Source organism: Heterodontus francisci, chromosome 34, assembly GCF_036365525.1.
Source record: "Heterodontus francisci isolate sHetFra1 chromosome 34, sHetFra1.hap1, whole genome shotgun sequence".
NCBI lineage: Eukaryota > Metazoa > Chordata > Chondrichthyes > Heterodontiformes > Heterodontidae > Heterodontus > Heterodontus francisci.
This window is the reverse complement of record NC_090404.1, coordinates 18,166,881-18,190,156: the sequence shown is the minus strand read 5'-3', so window position 1 is coordinate 18,190,156 and position 23,276 is coordinate 18,166,881. Positions and strand designations below refer to the sequence as shown.

The 23,276-nt window shown below is 46.1% G+C and overlaps 1 protein-coding gene across 1 annotated transcript in view; it reads right to left on the bottom strand.

The window, feature by feature from the left end:
- LOC137349172 (zinc finger protein 208-like) overlaps positions 1-22,671 on the bottom strand; it is a 33,360-nt gene extending 10,689 nt beyond the window's left edge. The window contains exons 1-3 of the mRNA XM_068014588.1: positions 22,563-22,671; positions 18,642-20,540; positions 10,724-10,732 (exon numbers count right to left, since the gene is read on the bottom strand). Of these exons, the coding sequence (XP_067870689.1) occupies positions 10,724-10,732; positions 18,642-20,092 (1,460 nt within the window). The 5' untranslated portion in view covers positions 20,093-20,540; positions 22,563-22,671. The remainder of the gene's footprint in view (positions 1-10,723; positions 10,733-18,641; positions 20,541-22,562) is intronic.
- Between the last annotated feature and the right edge of the window lie 605 nt (positions 22,672-23,276).

The following is a 23,276-nucleotide window of genomic DNA, read 5'->3' as shown; positions in this document are numbered from 1 at the left end:
GAAAAACATCTCTTAACCATTACTCTTTGTTTCCTGTCACTCAGCCTATTCCATAATGTTTCGACCAGGTGAGAAAGATGTCCAGGGGTGTCTTTCAGCCTTCACCTGATCTTACTGTAACAGGAATTAATTTTTAAACACGGTGTGTTTTGAGCTCCCCCTTAGTGAATCCTTGTTCACTGCTTTCCAATTATAAAGCAAAGAAATGACACAGTCAGGCCTTCCAAGGTTTAAGGAAGAAAAGTGAAATTTATTAAAATTTAGGCTTAAACTCTAATTCGGTTAACACCTGTGGATACACGCCGTGCCCCAAGTTAGCATGCATATGCAATACGCACATGCAGGTAGAGATAGGAAAGAGTGGAAGAAAAAAAATAAAGTGGAGAAGTTTGAGGCAATATCTGAAGAGTTTCCTGTTACTGTGCTTCGGGCTCATTGTAGTCCTTTTGTAGGTAGTTCTTGCTTGTAAGTCATTCTTGCTTTTCATTGGGGCCCGGTATTCTTAAACCTTGTTCACTGTAGGAGACATTTCTCTCTTGGGGTTCCTGTGTCTTCAATGGATTCCAAAGCTGGTGAGAAAGAAATGAGAGCAGAAAGGAGAGAGGTCTTTTCAGTCCAGGAGCAAACAGCTTTCGGAGTTTCAGTTCAAAACTCTGTGGCAAGTTCAAATTCCTGCCACAGCCAGTTAGTCATGTGACTAAACTGCTCTGACCACGTCTTCTGCATATTGGGAAGCAGGGACTGGTTCCTTTGTTCCAATGCTGTCTGCTAGTATGCATAAAAGGCCTTTCTGACGAGGGGCCTGGCAATTCCTTGTCATAGGCCCTCTTTTCTTCCCAGCAACAATGTTCAGTTTTAATGTCCATGTGGCAAAATTAATGTGTCTCATTCTTGGCAGGTGGGGGCCTGCATGACACCTCCACACCCAGGGGAATAAAATGCGATTTGAAAAAAAAATGGCACATTTCATTATAATTTTGAGAGAAATATAAGATACATTTCTCTCATTCATTTCCAGTCCTTCAGCAATCTTAAAGCCTATTAGAATTGTCTATTCTGGGTGCCAGTGTTGCTTTAATGTCCCCTTTATTGGCATCCCAGTAACCAGGTGGTTCTTTCAGGGGAAGCTTTTCTTCAGTTTGCCCATTGCCATGACTGCCTAAGGTTTTGTTCCTGTTGGGGTCATTTTTTCCCCCCAAGAGAGTGAGTGGTGGATGGGTCTATCCTGAACACTCTCTCAGTGCTTTGCTGAATCATGCAAAGCCTTTTGCCTTCAGGGGATAGGTGGTGAACCTTTCCTCTGACTGTGGGGTAGGATTCTTGGTTAATCTCCCCTCTGTTCTCTGGGACACTCCTACCTGCAGGTATGTGTGCAGACTCCACTGCACTCTCCCCTGGCACTTCGACTAGGTGAGGCAACACCCTCATGGATCTGTGCCACCTAGAGGTGGGGTCTAACTTTTCAAATTTTTTGTGGTTGGCTGACCACACAGTCGGGGTTTTTATCCGGATTCCTCCCGGACTTTCTTTAACCTACCCTCTTGGTCACGTTTCCCCTTCTCTTTCCAAACCTATGCCAGCCGTGTGCCTGCTTGTCCCCTTTTGTTCTCAGCATGGATCCTGTACAGTTCACCAGGCCTTGGCTGGAGGGTCCTCCAAACACCGGTACAGGACTTAGGAGGTTTCACTGTAGGTTGGGGTTTCTCCTCAACCTGGCACATGGAGCAACTCCTGCAGTACTCCACCACATCTTTGTGGAGTTTTAGCCAGTCAAACTACTGTCTTATGTGGGCTTTGGTCTTTCATTTACCGGCATGTTCAGCTAATGTAGTCTCATGGGCCCTTCTCAATATTTCTCCCCAGTACCTCTGTAGCACAATGAACTACTGTCCACTCTTTTCCCTCAGGTCTGTGGGGAGAATTGCATTTCCTCATCGGTACCTCATTTTTAAACAGTAGCAATCAGGGACTCCCTCTGCTTCACTTTCAGACTGGGCAGCGTGCTAACTCTCGCAATACTGGGTCGGCTCGCTGAGCCTCACCTCGGGACAATCCATTTCATTCATTCCCTGGGTCTCCTAACTTTCCAAAGAAAGTCTCAGACAGGCAGACCTTGAGCTCATTTGCACACAGTGCCAATGCAGTCTCCTCTGCAGGAACTGGTTTGCTCATGGCTTGATCCACTACACATTTAGGGAAACTGCAGGGAACCGTCTCCTGCCACAGCCCTGTCTCTCTGACCTCCTGGGGTGTTTCTTTCACGTCTGGGGGACTACCACCTTCACCCCCAACAGACCGTTACCTGGGAGCAGGTCAACCCTGTCCACAGGCAAACTAGGGACAATCCCAACGGTCACCGATCCGGAAACTAGGTCACACTCCAAGTGCACCCGGTGTACAGGTACAGGCATACACTGACCTCCAATACCATTCACCACCATTTTGGTGTTCACTGCACGCTCTGGGGGAAACGTCAGGCCTTTTCCCAGTAAAAGGGATCTAGTGGCCCCTGTGTCCCTAAGAAGGGATCTCGTGGTCCCAAAGAATCACTATGGGCTTGCTTACCCCACTCAAGGGGTATGGGGTTCCTTTCCCTACAGACACAAAACCCTGATAACCTTCAGGAATCCTATTAGATTTTCCTTCACTGGCCGTAGTAAGCTTCCTGAGTCTGACTCTTACTGTAGTCAAAGCCACAGCTTGTTCTGCTGTGCTTTGCATCAGGTCCCTGTCTTCACTGATCAGGTGTGCCCTGATCAAACCTATTGGTTTCCCATTTAGTTTCCAGCAGTCAGCTTTTAAATGCCCTGCTTTATTACAATGGAAGCACACAGGTCTCCAGGTCTCACTCTTGCTCACAGCACCTCCCTTCTTGACTGGAGGAGGGCCCCCTGTGTCTCCTGCTTTCCTTTCTCTCTCAGGATTGGCTGGGCGGAGATCACCTTCCCACCCTTTGTCCTTTTTGTATTTGTGGAGGTGATTAGGAAAGGTTCTCCACTGGGAAACGGACTTACATATTAAAGAAAACTCATCAACCAGAACGGCCGCTTGCCGGGCTCCCTGAACCCACTGCTCCTCTACATGGGTCTTTATTGAGAGTGGGAGAGAGTTTTTAAATTCCTCGAACAGAATTACTCCTCTGAGAGTCTCATAGCTGAGCTGTATTTTAAGAGCCCTCAGCCACTGGTCAAAAGCCAGCTGCATACCTCCAGATAAGTTTAATAAGCTTGCTTTTTGAGGGTTCTAAACTTTTGGCGGTAGGCTTTGGGTACTAAATTCATATGCCCGAGGATAGCATTTTTGGTCAGTTCATAATGTGATGAACTCCCACCTGGCAACAAGGAATAAACCTCAAGTGCTTTTCCAGTTAGCTTGCTTTGTATTAAAAGGGACCAGGTCTCAGTTGGCCATTTTAGCTGCCTTGAAGAAAGATGGCCAGAGTTATACTCCTTGTCTTGCATCAGTATGGTGCAAAAGACAGCTTCACACTGACTCAAGGTTCACAGTGTGACTGGAGCAGTAGACAGTGAAAATGGAGATGAACAATGAATGGAATTCAGCCATACACCTGAGCAAACCGATAAGTGGAAATTCCAGATCACTTCAGTTGCTGCAAAGCACAGGATATATTCAGTTTATACAGCTCATGCTCACTGCAGGATATTCACAGACAGTAATCAGTTTGTGCAGGGTTTTCAGAAATTACTTCAGACACACACTGCTGTGTAAATGGAAGCAAGTTTCAATTTCCTATTGACAGACCAATGTTTTTGCTGCAAACCAGAGACTTCCCAGCTACTGATCCTGCACCATTAATTTTAAGCCATGTCAAATGAGCTGTGTCAGTTCTCAAGTAGTCTCTGCTAAGATATCCCACGAAGGCAAAAACAAACACTCTGCTTTTTGATTCCTCTTGCCAAAGTGAACAACTTCACATTTCCCACATTATACTCCATCTGCCAGATTTTGCCCACTCACTCAACCTATATATATTGGTCTGTGTTGGATCTCAGTTTTTTTATGTTCTCATTGGTTACACCAAAAGGAGACGAAGTCCGACTGTAGCTTTAAGAAACTTTATTGTAGTACTTAGTGGTTACATCATCAGCAAAGCGAACAACAACAACACCTGGGCTCTCCTCCCTCTTCCTCCGTGCTGGAGGAGGGAATTCAAGCCTTTCTTATAGTTCTTCTTACAAATTAGTGACACCCCCTTTATGTTCCCAATTGGTTCACAAACTTTGCAGTTTCTTGGTGTCAGGGCCTGATTGGGGCACTGCCTTGTCGCCCTCTCCTCAAGCAGTTTCTTATTCCCCTATCTCCTGGGAACGTTGGGCTGATTGTCATACAAAGGGTTAGTCTTCAACAGCTGCAGCTGTCCTGCTACGTTTTAGCTGGTTAGTCTATTTGTACTGATAAGCTGTCCCTACAGCACTGAATAGGCTACTATTAATTTCTGATAAGCTATCTGCTGAAGCTCTAAAGCTATGAAGTCATTACTGATAAGCTGTCTGTGCAGCTCCGAAGTTAGTTTGTTAGTAATACATGATTGATTAATTATTTCATCTTAAATGTCCCCAATAGTTCTGTTCTCACAGTCCCCCCTTTGATTCTTCAAAACACTTTTAAGAATCATTCCCTTGATCCCACCTCGGTGCCTTTAATGGTCTCTACTTGTTTAGAAACAGCCTTCAACACCCGGAGGGGTCACACTCAATACGTTGCCTGCTTCTGCCACAGGAGGGGCCCGCGGGAGCTCTGTAAAATCATAGGTTTTGCAGGGGCTTCAGTTACTTGTTTGCAACAGCACTTAATAAGCAAAAACATCAAATACAGAATTACAATTATAACTAGAAATAAAACCAAACCCTGTACCACCGAGGTCCCTATCGAGCCCAGCCAACTGGTCACCCAACCCCACAAGGTGGAAGCTGGGGGTTGTTTTAGCTTTTCCATCTCCTTTCGGGTGTGTGCTGCCGGATTGGAAATTTCGTCGGAGCTATCTGGAATGTATGTACAGCACTCGGGTCATATCAGAGCACATGTACCCACCCCCCTTTTCTGCTGGGCCAAAATCTAAGGCCATTCGGTTCTGGAGTGCTACGGTGCGGATAGCTACCATTTCTGCAATTATTTTATCAAGGGCTTCGGCGGTGTCATTGGACACTTTTTCTAGGACCGAAGCCATATTGATGGATTCCCTGGCTATTTTATCTGTACCGTACCACGGGAGCATAATCGAGAAACATCTCTCAGTCTCTGTGATAGCTCGTCTCCTTCTTCGTCCCTGAGGTGGCTTATACAGGGAGGTCAAATGATGGATATAAGGTGCAACATAACCTCAGTAACATGATCCTGTCCAGAATTTCGGTAACCAGGGATAGGCTTTGTTGCCGCAAATAAAATACATACCGTTGTAGGCAATGGGGTTTCTAACTGTTTAGGGGTCCACCCGCCAGGTGGCGTCCCGATCCTTTAGTTCCTCAAGTCCCGCAGGAAAATAGATTTAGCGCCTGGAGTCACATTGAAATAGTGGGAGCAGTTACATCGTCTCACTTCTCGTCCACCCTTTTGGTCTCTAACCAGGCATATGAATGCCTGTGGTCTTCCCATGCCTGAGGTGTTAGTAAGGACCAAGAACGGAGGTTCTCGGGTCCGATTGTAATGGGGTCAGTACCACCCCATGAAGGCACGTCTGCTCCGAGACCCTCTTGCGATCCATTCCGCCTTCTCTGATGCATTAGACGGAATGGGACCTAAGGGGATGCCTCCCCTGGAATGGATGTGTGCACATGTCCAACAGCGGGAGAGGTTAGCTTCTTTAGCATAAGTATAGGTCATGTAAAGGAAAGATTTAACATGTAATTCTCTGGCCATTCGATTACTTTCCCCATGTGGACAGGTTTGGTTCGACAAAAATGAGCAACTACTTAAAATACATGCAAAGAAGATGATACAAATTTTAAACATGGCAGCAATTAATAATTCAGCATTTAATCACGGGTCACTCGTTTTACGTGAGAGGCGTGTATCCAGGCTTTCTTTCCTTCGGCTTTAACTGCTGACTGGGTGGTCAGTAGCACTTGGAAAGGTCCCTCCCACTTGGCGCCCAAAGGTTCTTTGTGTATTTTCTTCACATAGACCCAGATTCCCGGGACGATGTCGTGCCCTCCTTCTGGTGGGTCACCCCAAGCTGCCGATACCTGCGAAGAAGCAGAACTGACAGCATTTATTAAGTTCTTGCAATGTTCGAGTAAAGTGTCACTCATCAAGTGACAATCCGCTTTACGTAGGTCAATTGTTCCCGGCAAAGACATGGGTCTTCCTGTTATTACTTCAAATGGGCTCAAGCCTGTAGCTCTGATACTACACAGAACTATCGGCAATGCCTGAGGCCACTTTATTCCTTCCTGGTGATACTTGGATAGTCGCTGCTTTAGCGTCTGATTCATTCGTTCCACTTGACCTGATGACTGTGGGTGATGAGGACAGTGTAAATCCCACGTAATGTTTCGTACTTGACTGACTTCCTGACAGACCGGGCCTGTGAAATGAGTTCCTTGATCAGAGTCAATGCTGACCGGTACTCCCCATCTGGGGATGTAATCCTTACACAGGACCTTCGCGTTGTGATTGACCGTGGCATTTCTGGCTGGGACGGCCTCTACCCATCTAGAAGATTTGTCAACAATGACTGAAATGCCAGTGTATCCTTGGCAAGGTGGGAGAGTGATATAGTCAACTTGTAAGCACTGAAAGGGTCCGGCTGGGGCAGGGGCTCTTAGTTGAGACATTATCGTAGTGGGTCCTGGATTGTTTCTCTGACAGACCACACAGTGGTCAGCCACCAGCTTGGCATGTTTTTTAAACCCTCGACCCCACCAGCTTTTCTAGAACCGTGCAGTCATCTGTTGCGGGGCCAGGTGGCCCCAGGAGTGAATTTGTTGTGCTTAAAAGGGCATCAGCGCCTGTGGTGCGACGGGTTTCTCGGTGTCCCTTTGCCTCCAGATGCAGTCGTCACCTATCTTCATCCCTGCTTCCATCCAGGTCCATTTTTTATCTTTGGAACATTCACTCTGCATCATTTGTAGTTCTTGTGTCAGACGGGACACATTCAGTTCACATATTTGCGTCCGGGGGATCACCCTGCGAGGCGGCTTCCTTGGCTGCCTTGTCGGCTAGGGCAATCCCTTTTGTTTCTATAGTGTTGTCCTTCGTATGGACTTTACATTTCAAAATAGATACCTTTTGTGGCAATTGCATCGCCTCTAGCAAGTCTCGAACTTCTTTCCCATTTCGAATAGGTGTACCAGCTGTGGTGAGAAATCCTCTTTTGCGCCACAACTGACCAAAGTCGTGAGCAACTCCAAAAGCATACCATGAGTCTGTTTGAATATTAGTTGTATTTCCTTCTGCTATTCGACATGCTTCCGACAGGGCTCGCAGTTCGGCTTGTTGGGCTGATGTTCCTGGAGACAGGCATCCCACTTCCAAAACGTCATGTTGGGTTGTAACTGCCCATCCTGCTTTCCGTATACCGTTGTCAACAAAGGAGGATCCGTCTGTGAATAGGATTAAAACTGGGTTGAGCAATGCTTCTTCTGCCGCTAGGGCTGTCTCCTCTGTTTCTTCCATAATCTCTACACAATCATGTTCTTCTTCCTCTATCTCCTCAGACCACGGGAGCATAGGCGCTGGATTTACCGGGCTGGCCCGGACGATGTGGAGATTAGCAGCCTCTCGGACTGTTGTCCATCGGGTCCATCTAGCTGCGGTCACTTGGGATACTCTGTTCATGGATAGCAAAGTGTGGACTGTGTGCGGATACTTAACGGTTAACTTTTGATTTAACACCAGACCTGCAGTAGCCATTACTGCTTGACATGTAGCTTCCATAGCTCTTAAACAACTGCCCCATCCTAGGGCGGTGGTGTCCAGTCTTTTTGAATAATATCCAATAGGTCTCTGTTTGTCCCCGTGCTCTTGTGTTAGTATGGCAGTCACATATCCCTCTTTTTCGTGTACAAACAGGGTGAACGGTTTCCCGTTGTCATGGATTCCCAGGGCTGGCGCTGAGCACAGAGCTCTCTTTAAATTTTCAAAAGCTTCTTGTTGTTCTTTGGTTAGAGTCACGGATTCTTTAGAGGCCCGCTTTCCCTTCAGGAGATCGGTTAACGGTTGAGCCAGCTGTGTATCGGAGTCGATCCAGTTTCTGTTGAAGTTACACAAACCCAAAAAAGCCCTAAGTTCCTGGATAGTAGTTGGCTGTTTGGCAGCTCGAATAGCGGCAGTCCTGTCCTGGGTGAGTTCTTTCTTTCCCTTCGAAAGCTTTTGTCCCAGGTACTGTTGGAGAAAATCCAGATTGTGCCCAATTGTTGAACAAATTCTCCGGACTCAGACGTTGAGAATCAAACACTTTATTGCATGATATCATGGGGTTGCACACCTGACCTAAAGGCGGTCCAGTGCTACTCCCAAAGAGCTACAGATCGCCGTGGATTTATATAGTATAAAAGAGGCAGAGCTAACAATTTCACAATTAGATAAATGCCCACAAGATGATCACAACACCGCCTACGTGACTGTGCACCATGCAGAGTCCGAGGTCAGCAAAACATCAGTTTCAGCAATAACAAGCTAGTTCCTTAATCCAATGCCCACTCCAGACACCATATCTGGCCGTAATGTCTGATTGTGGTTAGCTGCTCTGTCTACAATTTATGACCGTTGGTTGTGGTTAGATTAGCTACAAGCTGTGTCCTGTTTTTCTGCTTCTACAAAGTTAAGTAATAATTAGCAAAGTTAAGTAATAATTAGCAAAGCTCAGAAAAATTCTCCAACAATCCCTCCTTTTATCATACCATGATAACAAAACATCATCATATGTGGAGGGGAGAGGTCTGGGGCTTAAAGTAGTCATTGAAACATAATATATTTTCCTGCCATCGCACTGTAGCAGCCGCTAGGCCAAGCTAGCAATACATGATTGATTAATCTCAGCTTAAATGTGCCCATAAAATTCTGTTCTTAAAATTCTAAAATTCTGTTCTCACATGATACCCAAAACCACTATCAGGACATGGGAGATAATTCTAAAGCAGGGGTGTATCTGCACGTCTGACCCCCAGTTCCATAAGTCCTCCTGCCAGGTAGAATCATTTATCTTGTCAATCTCATCTTGTAGCATCTTCGACTGTTGTTCCAGCTTGCAATGGCTTCTGGGTTGACTGTTGCTCACCGGACAAGTCCGTTTATGTCCATACTGGTACTCCTTCGCTGTGGTGGTTAAGCAATATCTCCCCTTTCCCATATAGGCCACATGGGTTAGTCCTGACAATGCTTTCCTCGCCTCCCTGGTGCAATTTACAGTGGTATTAAATCCATATTTTGATTCTGCCGTTTGATATTTAGGATGAGGACATATGATCACCTGGTTTTCCAGACTACACTTAGACAATGGACAATGTTGTTCCAATTACCTCTTTTCCCAATTTCCATAACATAGGGTAAAATATCATTGTATTTTATGTAATCTATTTATCATTTTCTCATTACCAAATTCCTGTCTCAACAATTGTTACAGTAATACCTTGTACAACTCTCGGGTCTTCTCAGGGCACCAGTCAGGTAGCTGGATATCTGAGAAAATCAATATTACCGGTACCAACTCAAGCTTTATATTATCATATACAATTTTATTCGTTTTTATTATCGCAAGTCCATTTTCTGGTCCTGTAGTCAAGACCGGGCAAGGGAGACCAGTCACTTGTGGCTGTTGGGTCATAACCTTACTCGTCGGGAATTCGGATGTGGGGTTAACCGTTGGGTTGGCGCTTCTTGTCTGTTTAATCTCACAACCTGAAATAGGAACTGTCCTTTTTTTATCTTAGAGCTTTAATATCTTGCGCTAGGGGGAGTTCGAGGATTGTCTGCACTCACTTTTGCTCTGTCTCATGCTTTCCCTGTGTTATTACTGTTCCCAAATATGAAACCTTTTCCTTCATTATCTGTGCCATTTTCAGCTTAACTTTCACTCTGACCTTCTGGAGGAAGGTGGAATATCGATCAATTATTATAAAATCCCTGGGAGAGACACATCCAGATGTACTGTTGTCCCTGGAACGTAAACGCAAATTTATATTGACACTCTTGTGCCAACTGTATGGACCAGAATCCATTGCTAATGTCCAACACAGTAAACCACTGATTTGTTATTTTCTAAAACTTTGATTGTCCTCTTAAATATCAGATAAATTTCCCTTTGAGTGCTTTAAATAACCACTCATATCAATTAAATTTTGTTTATTGATTCCAATTTCTTATGCCCAGACTTGGTTGTACTTTTTGTACGTTAAGAACAGAAATGCTTGCAACTATCTTTCCTTCTCAAGCATTTTGTCTCATTGATAAAGATGCTATGATATTTGATGTCTGCAATTAAGTTTTAAATTTTCAAAGCTGCTGGATCTCTTGTTGTGGCATCAGTTCTCATGTGGCCTTGGAACCTGCCGTCACCTGCTTAAAAAGAATCCATTGTGGCTCTGCCCCTGAGCCCAATGGGTTAATTTGTCCAATTCTGTCAACTTAGAAATGTAAAATTTGACAATGTCCAATATGTATAAATTTGAGTCTCAGCAATGCAAAAAAACTGCAGCGAGTTAAGTTCTTTGTTTGTCTCCAAGGGGGCAGAGCAAACATTCTCAGCTTTGTCATTTTACGAAACCTTTCTTTTCTGATCGAAAAGAACAATAACCATTTTAAACTTTTTTCAATCCTTTTGGTATCCTTAGGGTTTAAAAACAACAAAATCATGTGTAACATTTTCAACTTCAAAGGAAAGCATCTCCATCAGGAAAGACAGCATTTTAGATTAAACTCCAATTGTTTCCAAACTTTCAGTATCTCTTGTCAGAGGTTCCTAATCCAAGGATTTTTATAACAAAGATGATTCCAATTCTAATTCACTGCAATAATATTTAAAAATCGAAACTGCCGATGTTCTATGAGTGAGTCCTCTATCCGGAACTTAAGACTCCTCCAAAACTCGACATGCTAAACTTGAAAGTTCATTGTGGTTGCAAATGAAATTTCCAGTTCTTCAACTTAAACAGGTCAATTAACCTTAACAGTATTAATTCAATTCAGACTTATTAACTTATAATACTTATTAACTACACACAACAGAACAGAATAGCACGTGCTTATTTTAAAAGATAGGTAAATTACTTCATTTTCTTGCTCTTTCTTCAGGCGCCTTTTCAAATGACTGTAATAAAACCAAAAACTAAAGAAAAGTTATTTAACATTCTTACAACAAAAGATTTAACACCAGCTTTTTAAACAGACAGAATCTTTCCTATATTTCCTTTGTTTATTTATCTCTCCCTTAAAACAATATAACAGTCAGTAAAACATGTCTTCAAATTTAGACTGTAAAATAAAACAATAGCAGAGTTTCCAATTAAAACAATGTTCCAAACCCCAAATTGGATTTCTGCCAGACATCTTCAGACCTTCAAGGCTGAAGCTTATCCCTCAGAAAATTATTCACTGCCTATTCACAGTTGCAAAACCAACTAAAAATAAAACTTTAACTTAAAATATAATTCAATTTTATATCCCATTCCTGGGTGCACAACACTAAATCGAAATGAACACACTCAACAATCACTTTTCACACTCACTCAATTCCAAACAACTTAATAGAATTCAATTTTCAATATTAAAGCCAGACAACAAAGAGTTAACGACAGTCAGTTCTACAGAACACAAGTTGTACATCCCAGATATTCAATTCATGGAAGCTTCCAACATTCTCAAAACCTTCTAATTTTATGACTTCTTTTCTATGAATCAAGTAGCATTAAAACAAAGGAAAACAAACAAGACACAACAAAACGAATAGACACAAGGATACGAACAGGCGCAGTTAATGTTAAATTCTCAAGGTCAGCTAACCGGGTCACCCCTGTCTCTCAGGCCAAGCCTCTTTCGTTCTCCAGTCTTGTCTCACACCTTCTTTCTCTTGGGCCAGATCAGCTGGTGAACTCAGGAGCAACGATCACTTGCCTGGCGGGTCAAATTGGTATTATTAGTTACAGCCCTACTCATTCCTGTCCCACCAGTCTTGTCACACAGCCGCTTTCTCCACCCATGTGCGAGATCATCTCGTGGACTCAGGTATGGATCAGCTTCTACACCAAATTTTCTAAATTTACTGGATTTTCTACTTATCTCCTTTTCAACTTCCCTTCGCAGAATTACTCACTTCCCATGTGTGAGATTTAACTTACTCAATTTTAGACCTTTTCTGATCAGGTTTCAGCCAATTCTTCCTTGACCCCTCTAGTCCCCCTCTCCCAGTTATCTGGCCTTCACGTGGGGCCCAGTCACCCTCTTAATTCCGGCTCAGGCTGGGTGATTGAGACATTAGGGTCGCAGAAAAGTTGACTTACCCCTGATCCTGTTGATTCGTTTTTTTTTTTCACTAGGTTCTTTTGGATCCAGTGAACTCAGGGATCCTGCCGACTATGCCAAACTGTTGGAGAAAATCCAGATTGTGCCCAATTGTTGAACAAATTCTCCGGACTCAGACGTTGAGAATCAAACACTTTATTGCGTGATATCATGGGGTTGCACACCTGACCTAAAGGCGGTCCAGTGCTACTCCCAAAGAGCTACAGAACGCCGTGGATTTATATAGTATTACAGAGGCAGAGCTAACAATTTCACAATTAGATAAATGCCCACAAGATGATCACAACACCGCCTACGTGACTGTGCACCACGCAGAGTCCGAGGTCAGCAAAACATCAGTTTCAACAATAACAAGCTAGTTCCTTAATCCAATGCCCACTCCAGACACCATATCTGGCCGTAATGTCTGATTGTGGTTAGCTGCTCTGTCTACAATTTATGACCGTTGGTTGTGGTTAGATTAGCTACAAGCTGTGTCCTGTTTTTCTGCTTCTACAAAGTTAAGTAATAATTAGCAAAGCTCAGAAAAATTCTCCAACAGGGACACAACCTCCCCTTGAGTTATTTGTGCTTTGTCGATACTGGCTTTGTGTCCTCTCTGATGAAGGTGGTTCAATAGGGTATGCAGATCTTGCTCGTGCTGTTCTTCTGTCTCAGAGGCTAACAGAATGTCGTCCACGTACTGGATGACCGTGGAGTGCATGGAAGGTAACTCCCTCAAATGGTTTTGTAGGGCCATATGAAATACCGTAGGGCTGTTGTGGAAACCCTGTGGCAGTCGTGTCCATGTGTACTGTTGTTGTTGTACGGTAAAGGCGAACCACGGTTGGACCTCGGGTGCCAGTGGCACCGACCAGAATCCATTAGCCAGATCGATAACAGAAAACCATTCGTGTTCTGGCTTCAGGGTATTAAATACCGTCGGGGGGGTCAGCTACCAGAGGGGCCTTTTGGTCAATACACTGGTCAGCTTTCCTATAGTCTACAGTAAGCTGCCAAGTCCCGTTTGGTTTCAGTACTGGCCACACAGGGCTGTTGGATGCACTGTGTGTTTTAATTAGCACTCCTCGCTCTTCTAACTGTTTGATTACGGGTAGGATTCCTGCAACGGAGGTCAGACTAATGGGATATTGTTTGGTACAGGGCGGAGCAGGTCCCGTAAATGTTGCCGGTTCCATTTGAAGTAGCCCACAATCGTTCTTATCCTGGGCCCATATTGGGTGTTCCCTGAGCTCCTCTTTCTTCAAACTTCTGATAGACCAAGTTACCTGACCGCCTTTAAAATGTAACAAAGAGTTCAGTTGGGTAAGAATGTCCATACCGAGAAGGGCTTGGTCCACCGGACCTATCCAAATTGGTGTTATCAAATCGTGCGGACCAAAACCAATACGTATGGGCTGAGTCTTCCTGATTACTAACTTATTGCCCCCTGCTCCGTGAGCTGTTTTAGTCTTACCGTTCATTAGTAGAGGGTTTCCGTATTGTTGAGGTATGCACGTTAATTCGGCTCCAGCATCCAATAAAAAGTCAATATCTTGGTCGCCCACCCTCGCAGTTATATACAATCCATCTTTTCTATTTTCTAATAGCGCCTGGAGAGGCACCGAAACGACAAGGGGGGACTCCTCTAGTTTTTTGTTACACTCAGAAAAGATGATAACTCCTCCGGGTGCTGGGGTGTTAACTGAATAAGCTGTTTAAGCTTCTCTAAGAGGTCGTTATCAGATGGTCCTGGTTTGGGTTCCGGGTTATGTCCCGGGTGTCCTCTGCCTCGTCCTTTCACTTTACACGTCTTAGCCCAATGGCCTTCCTTCCCACAACAGTAACATTTGCCGGGTCGCTGACCTCGCCCTTTGTCAGGCTCTTTCGGTATCTGACCTGTCTGCATAACGCGGAGTTTTGCTCCCATGTCCCTGTCCAGCTGACTGCATCGATCAATTAACTGCGCATAACTTACTCCTGTGCCTTCCCACTCTGGTAAGGTTACCTTCAGCATCTTGGATAATTCTGGTTTTAGTCCAGCAATAAAGGCAGACTTCAAGGGCACAAAACGGGTATCGTCCAGATCCTCCGGAGCAATGTCCATTATCCTCGAGTGTTCCAGCCAAACAGATCGAAACCTCTCTTCATACTCCCGCACCTCTTCGGCACCTTTTTGCTGACAGGCTGTAATTTTATTCCAATCCGTCTTTGCAGGACAGAATGCTCGCAACCACTGGCCAATCGTAATCCATGCGGCATCTAGTTTCTGTTCGTCCTCGCCCAAAGCAGCTTTGACCTCTGTTCAGTCTTCGGGCTGCTCTCCCAGGCACCATCACAGTCAGAATCTGTACCCCGTCCCACGGGTGGAGGTGGTAAATTCCCTTCAGACGTTCCAGTTGTTGCCACGTCTTCTGACCCCCCCCTTCTTTGGGTCAGGCAATTCTTTAGACCACTTATCAATCTTCTGAGGATCCGCCAGGACATGCGACCAGTAGGTGTTGTGCTGGGCCGTTGTGACCTCGTTACCATCCACAGTCTTCTTTTCCTGCTTAACCTTAATGTGTTTCTGTTTGAGGGGAGCTAGTCGCGGGAAAGGCAAACCATCATCATCAGTGTCACTTTCTTCACTGGAGGACTCGTCCTCCGCTAGACCTGCATCATGCAGTTGCAGTAGGTGTTGTTCTTTTTGTAACATCTTCAAACTCGGATATATGTTAGTCGGTGGTGGTGGTTGGGGGGGGGGTCCGTAAAGCGGTCCCTTCAATTGGATCGCTCGTTCATCCTGTAGTTGTCTTTTAAGTTCTCTATTTCCAATTTCTAGCTTTTTATGGGCAGCTTCTAACTGTTCCACTTTAAGCTTTTCCTCTTTCAATTGTTCGCAGACCGCCTTCAATTGGTCCTTCACATTAGTTAGGTCACGTTGAGCTTGTTGGATAATTTCATTACGCTGATCTGGCCCATGACGGCTAGGGACCATTGGGTCCGTTCTCTATCCTTTAAACAGGTTGTTTTTCCCCCAGACTCTCTTTATCTCTTCCAGGGACCACTGTCCCGTGGCGGTGCCATATTTTTGCCCAATGTCTGTGTATGTTTTAGCCAAATTAAACCATTGCTCCATACATTCTATTAACTGACCAAGTATTTCATCTTCGGGAACATCAGGCAGGGCCCGCCCACCTTTGACGGTAGTTGGTAACTGTCGGTTGTCTTCGTTGGTCATTTTATCAATGCCGTAGGGTCGGTATAACCGGGTATTTCTACAGAAACTCAAGCCGATGGAGCTTCCGTCGAAGCCCGTGGGTCGGTATTACGCCGAATAACGCCAAATCAGGCGCCTAAATATGGGGTTTTCGTCTTCCGTATTCCCCCCGAATGGACTTGAGTTACTGAACAAAGAGGTTCGGGATCGCGTGGTGGAGTACCGAGCCTAGACAACGGCCAATGACTTTTCAAACAAAGAGGAATCCTTACCTCTGGGGCCCCATAAAGGACCGATGTCCAGTGCTTTGGTCTCGATCCTCCAGCGATCCTGCCGACTACACCAAGTTGTTGGATCTCAGTTTTTTTTATGTTCTGATTGGTTACACCAAAAAGAGACGAAGTCCGACTGTAGCTTTAAGAAACTTTATTGTAGTACTTAGTGGTTACATCATCAGCAAAGCGAACAACAACAACACCTGGGCTCTCCTCCCTCTTCCTCCGTGCTGGAGGAGGGAATTCAAGCCTTTCTTATAGTTCTTCTTACAAATTAGTGACACCCCCTTTATGTTCCCAATTGGTTCACAAACTTTGCAGTTTCTTGGTGTCAGGGCCTGATTGGGGCACTGCCTTGTCGCCCTCTCCTCAAGCAGTTTCTTATTCCCCTATCTCCTGGGAACGTTGGGCTGATTGTCATACAAAGGGTTAGTCTTCAACAGCTGCAGCTGTCCTGCTAGGTTTTAGCTGGTTAGTCTATTTGTACTGATAAGCTGTCCCTACAGCACTGAATAGGCTACTATTAATTTCGGATAAGCTGTCTGCTGAAGCTCTAAAGCTATGAAGTCATTACTGATAAGCTGTCTGTGCAGCTCCGAAGTTAGTTTGTTAGTAATACATGATTAATTATTTCATCTTAAATGTCCACATATTATTCTGCTCTTGAAAATTCTGTTATCACAGTCTGCAACCTCCTTATGTCCTCTTCACAACATATTTTCCTACCTATCTTTGTGTCATCTGCCAATTTAGCTACCATGCCTACACTCCCCTCATCTAAGTCATTGATATAAATTGGAAAAAGTTGAGGCCCCTGCAGGACTCCACTCGACAAATCCTGCCAATCAGAAAAGGACCCATTTATGTATACTCTGTTTTCTGCCAGCCAATCTTCTATTCATGCTAATATGTTACCCCACTACACCATGAGTTTCTACTTTGTGCAATAACCTTTTATGTGGCACCTTGTCAAATGCCTTCTGGAAATCCAAGTACAGTCGTTAACGGGCTCCCCTTTATCCACAGCACATGTTACTCCTTCAAAGAACTCCAGTAAATTGGTTAAACATGATTTCTTTCTTTCTTTGGCCTCCTTATCTCGAGAGACAATGGGTAAGCGCCTGGAGGTGGTCAGTGGTGTGTGGAGCAGCGCCTGGAGTGGCTATAAAGGCCAATTCTAGAGTGACAGGCTCTTCCACAGGTGCTGCAGAAAAATTTGTTTGTCGGGGCTGTTACACAGTTGGCTCTCTCCTTGCGCTTTTGTCTTTTTTCCTGCCAACTGCTGTCTCTTCGACTCGCCATACTTTAGCCCCACCTTTATGGCTGCCCACCAGCTCTGGTGAACGCTGGCAACAGACACCTACGACTTGTGATCAATGTTACAGGACTTCACGTCACATTTGCAGACGTCTTTAAAGCGGAGACATGGACGGCCGGTGGGTCTGATACCAGTGGCGAGCTCGCTGTACAATGTGTCTTTGGGGATCCTGCCATCTTCCATGCGGCTCACATGGCCAAGACATCTCAAGCGCTGCTGACTCAGTAGGGTGTACATGCTGGAGATGTTGGCCGCCTCGAGGACTTCTGTGTTGGAGATACGGTCCTGCCACCTGATGACAAGTATTCTCCGGAGGCAGCGAAGATGAAATGAAATGAGACGTCGCTCTTGGCTGACATACGTTGTCCAGGCCTCGCTGCCATAGAGCAAGGTACTGAGGACACAGGGTTGATACACTCGGACTTTTGTGTTCCGTGTCAGTGCGCCATTTTCCCACACTCTCTTGGCCAGTCTGGACACAGCAGTGGAAGCCTTTCCCATGCGCTTGTTGATTTCTGCATTGAGAGACAGGTTACTGGTGATAGTTGAGCCTAGGTCGGTGAACTCTTGAACCACTTCCAGAGCGTGGTCGCCAATATTGATGGATGGAGCATTTCTGACGTCCTGTCCCATGATGTTCCTTTTCTTGAGGCTGATGGTTAGGCCAAATTCATTGCAGGCAGCCGCAAACCTGTCGATGAGACTCTGCAGGCACTCTTCAGTGTGAGATGTTAAAGCAGCATCGTCAGCAAAGAGGAGTTCCCTGATGAGGACTTTCCGTACTTTGAACTTCGCTCTTAGACGGGCAAGGTTGAACAACCTGCCCCCTGATCTTGTGTGGAGGAAAATTCCTTCTTCAGACGACTTAAACGCATGTGAGAGCAGCAGGGAGATGAAAATCCCCAAAAATGTGGGTGCGATAACATAGCCCTGTTTCACGCCACTCAGGATAGGAAAGGGGTCTGATGAGGTACCGCCATGTTGAAGTGATCTCCCTTTCACAAAACTGTGCTGACTATTCCCGATTACATTGAGTTTTTATAAGTGCCCAGTCGGAGCCTCCTTAATGATCGATTCTAACACCTTCCCCACGACTGCTCTGAGTATACACACACCTCCTGTTTTGCCATTTACAGAAGACTGACACACTGACGTTGTGAAGGAGTATGCAGTTGCAACCACTTGCTTTCCTGGTTGAAGCTCATTTCCACCGAGGTGGAAGAAAATAAAAAACAAAGACGACTTAAAAATGGTTTGTGGTTGTACCGGCATTAAAGAAAATCAGAACTATCAGCAGTTAAGGTTGGAAAGGGAGAAACTATTAGTTGATTTCCGAAACCCCAATGTTGGAAATCCGCCATTTGGCAGAAACTTCTCATCCCCGATCTACTTGTGAACTCGCTGGTGTGTCAGAAGACTGGAGGACTGAGGGAATCCCTTCCCGCATTCAGAGCAGGTGAACGGCCTCTCCCCAGTGTGAACTCGCTGGTGTTTCAGCAGGTTAGATGAACAAGTGAATCCCTTCCCACACTCGGAGCAGGTGAACGGCCTCTCCCCAGTGTGAACTCGCCGGTGCGCCAGCAGGGTGGATGAACAAGTGAATCCCTTCCCACACTCGGAGCAGGTGAACGGCCTCTCCCCAGTGTGAATTCGCCGGTGCGCCAGCAGGGTGGATGAATGAGTGAATCCCATCCCACATTCTGAGCAGGTGAACGGCCTCTCCCCAGTGTGAACTCGCTGGTGTGACAGCACTTCGTATGAAGTTTTAAATCCCCTACCACATTCTGAGCAGCTGAACGGCTTCTCCGCAGTGTGAACACGCTGGTGTGACAGTAGGCTAGATGAAGTTTTGAATCCCTTTCCACACTCTGAGCAGGTGAACGGCCTCTCCCCAGTGTGAACTTGCTGGTGTGACAGCAGGCTAGATGAAGTTTTGAATCCCTTTCCACACTCTGAGCAGGTGAACGGCCTCTCCCCAGTGTGAACTCGCTGGTGTGTCAGCTGTTTGGATGAAGTTTTGAATTCCTTGCCACACACCGAACAGGTGAATGGCCTCTCCCCAGTGTGTACTCGCTGGTGTCTCAGCAGGTGGGATGACCGAGTGAATCCCTTCCCACACTCAGAGCAGGTGAATGGCCTCTCCCCAGTGTGTACTCGCTGGTGTGTCAGCAGGTGGGATGACCGAGTGAATCCCTTCCCACACTCAGAGCAGGTGAATGGCCTCTCCCCAGTGTGAACTTGCTGGTGTGACAGCAGGTTAGATGAAGTTTTGAATCCCTTTCCACACTCTGAGCAGGTGAACGGCTTCTCCCCAGTGTGAACTCGTTGGTGTGCCAGCATGGTGGATAACTGAGCGAATCCTTTCCCACACTCAGAGCAGGAGAATGGCCTCTCCCCAGTGTGAACTCGCTGGTGTCTTTGCAGCTCGGATGAAGTTTTGAATCCCTTCCCACACTCAGAGCAGGAGAATGGCCTCTCCTCAGTGTGAACTCGCTGGTGTCTTTGCAGCTCGGATGAAGTTTTGAATCCCTTCCCACAATCAGAGCAGGTGAGCGGCCTCTCCCCAGTGTGAATTCGCTGGTGTGTCAGAAGGTTGAAGGACTGAGTGAATCCCTTCCCGCATTCAGAGCATGTGAAGGGCCTCTCCCCAGTGTGAACTCGCTGGTGTGTCAGCATGGTGGATAACTGAGCGAATCCTTTCCCACACTCAGAGCAGGTGAACGGCCTCTCCCCAGTGTGAATATGTTGGTGTCCAGTGAGATCAGAGGATTGCCTGAACCCAGTCCCGCAGTGAGTGGACCTGAATGGTCTCTTGTCAGTGTGAACACGTTGATGGGACATCGGTTCCACAGAACCTAAACAGCAATTCCCACAGTCTCGACATTTAAAATGTCTCTTGTCAGCGTGAACCCGTTGATGTGCCAGCAGGTTGGATGATTGAGTGAATCCCTTCCCACACTCGGAGTAGTTGAACGGACTCTCCAGGGTGCGACTGCGTGAATGAGTTTCCAGCTCAACTGGATACTTCAATCCCTTCCCACAGTCCCCATATTTACATGGTTTCTTCCCAGTGTGACTACACTTGTGTTTCGACAGGCCAGATGATCGGCTAAAACCTTGGCCACACACAGAACACGTGTACAGTTTCTCCCCACTGTGATTGGTGCTTTTTCCGAACACGTTCAAAATCTGGTGGTTTTCGGGTTACGCTAAATTGGGCAACGACTTCAGATCCCGATCAGATGTTTGCTTTGCATTTCACGGCTGCAATTCCTCCCCTTCGAAAATCCTGTGAAATTGATTTAAAAACAGAAAAAAAAATTGTGACAGAAGTCACAAAAACACAAAGGCAGTGTGTGAAATGTAGCTGAATGAATCTGGTAATTTTTGGGGGCAGTACGAGAAAAAGTGACCATGAAAGCTGCTGATTGATGTACAACCCAACTGGTTCATTAATGTCCTTCAGGGAAGGGAACTTACCACCCAGTCTGGACCTACACAAGACTCTGCTCTCTTTTGGAGGAAAGAGAGAGGGAGGAGGAGGGGCAGGGAGAGGAGAGGTATTCCATATATGTACAACTCGACCAGAACTTTGACAGAACCTCCCAAACCCTCAACTTCCATCATCCAGAAGGACCAGGTTATCAGGTGTACGCAAACACCATCACCTCCAAGTTGCCCTCCAAGTCACGCAGCATCCTGACTTGTCTGACATCCAGTACTGGATGAACAGAAATTACCTCCAATTAAATATTGGGAAGTCTGAAGCCATTGTCTTCAGTTCCTGCTACAAATTCCTCTCTCTAGTCACCAACTCTATCCCTCTCCCTGGAAACCGTCTGAGGCGAAACTGGACTGTTCATAACCTTAGTCATATTTGACCCCGAGATGAAATTCCGACTGCAAATCGGTGCCATCACTCAGACCGCCTATTTCCACCTCAGTAACATCACCACTGTCTCAGCTCATCTACCTCTGAAACTGACATCCATGCATTTCTTTCCTCTCAACTTGACTATTCTAACACATCCCTGGCCGGCCTCCCACATTCTACTCTGTCAGCTTGAGATCATCCAAAACTCTGCTACCTGTGTCCTTACTCGTAACCAGTCCTGTTCACCCATCACCACTGTGCTCACTGGCCTACACAGACTCTCCATTAAGCAGCACCTCAATTTCAAAATCCTCATCCTTGCTTTCAAATCCCTCCATGCCTTCGCCCCTCACTATCTCTATAATCTCCTCCAGCCCTACAACCCTCCGAGAGATCAGGGCTCATCTAATTCTGACATCTTGAGCATCCCTGCTTTTCATTCCTCCATCACAGGTGGCCGTGACTTCAGCTGCCAAGGCCATAAGCTTTGGAAATCCCTCCCTAATCCTCTCTGCCTCACCTTCCATGCTTTAGACACTTCTTAAAACACATCTCTTTGATCAAGGTTTTGATCATCTGCCCGAATATCTTCTTATGTGGCTCAGTGTCAAATGTTGCTTTATAACACTCCTATGAAATGCTCTGGTACATTTTATTACATTAAAGGTACGATATAAATACAAGTTGATGTTAACTTGGACATATATCACCATTCCGTCACCATCACTGGGTGAAAATCCTGTAACTCCTTCCCTAACACCATTGTGGGAGCACCTTCACCACACAGACTGCAGCGGTTTAGAAGAAGGCCCACCATCACCATCTCAATGGACAGCACGGGACTGGCAATAAATGCTGGTCTGGCTAGTGACGGCCATCTAGCAAGAATGAAGTAACAACTTCTGTATATGTAAAATGGCTTAAAAGCCTCGACAGAAATACTTGTTACTGAAACAATACTCTTTCACAGAGTGGTTGGTGTTTATTAAGCAGCCTCCCCACCCTTGACCCTCTCACATTGGAAACTGTTGGGCCCGACTGGGCTCACAAGTTCTCGGGATTAAAGCTGCTTCTCCTCCATCTCCACTCCAGATCAAACTGATGCAACAAAAAAGACCAACACAGGAGGTCAGAGAGCAAATGCCACATCCAACACCCCCTCCCAATAAACACCAGCTCTTCACTGGTCCGTCTGTGTTTCTTGACTCAGTTCTGTGAGCAACACTTGCAATAAAATAAAACCAAAATATTGGGGATGCTGAAAATCTGAAATTAAAAGGAGGAAATGCTGGAAATGCTCAGCAGGTCAGGCAGCATCTGTGGAGAGAGAAACAGGGTTAACGTTCCAGGTGCATTGAGCCACCAGAGCCTGCAGCCTGGAACTCGGAGTGGGAGAAGGAGGAAGAATGAGGAGAGGCAACATAGTCCAACACTCACAGCAACCTCCAATCCACCGACATTACCGGGATAGGGAGACAGAGTTTAGACACACTCAGCAACACGACTCCAGTAAAACAGCCCAGGAGGAAAACGAGTCTGCGCACACGGCTCTTGATCTCTGACCTGAGAACGCAATTTCCGTGTCTATGACGGCACTTGCCGACCAATCGCGCGAGTGGGGCGGGTCAGGACGGGGAGGCCCCGCCCCCCTCGCGCGCTCCGATTCCTTGGAGGACCCGTCGCCCGAGCTGGCCTCCAGCCACGCCCCCCCCCGACCGCTCTTCCAATTGGTCCGGAGCTGATGTCCATCAGCCAGGCGGGCGGTGTGAGGTGAGCATGCGCGACCAGACCGGTCTGAATCCGAGGGGGAGGTGGTCGCGGGGGAGAGGGCGGCGGGCTTGCAGAATCACAGAATTGTTCCAGTGCAGGAGGAGGCCATTCGTCCCATTGTGTCCGTACCTGCTCTCCGAAAGAGCAATGCATTCAGTTCCATTCCCCCACCTTCTCCTCATAACCTTGCACATTCTTCCTTTCCATACAACAGTCTATTTCCCTTTTGAATGCTTTAATTGAACCTGCCTCCACCGCACTCTCAGGCAGCACATTCCAGACCTTAACCACGAGCGACATGAAAAAGTTTTCCCTCATGTCACTTTTGCTTCTCTTCCCAAATACTGTAAATCTGTGCCCTCTGGTTCTCGATCCTTTCAC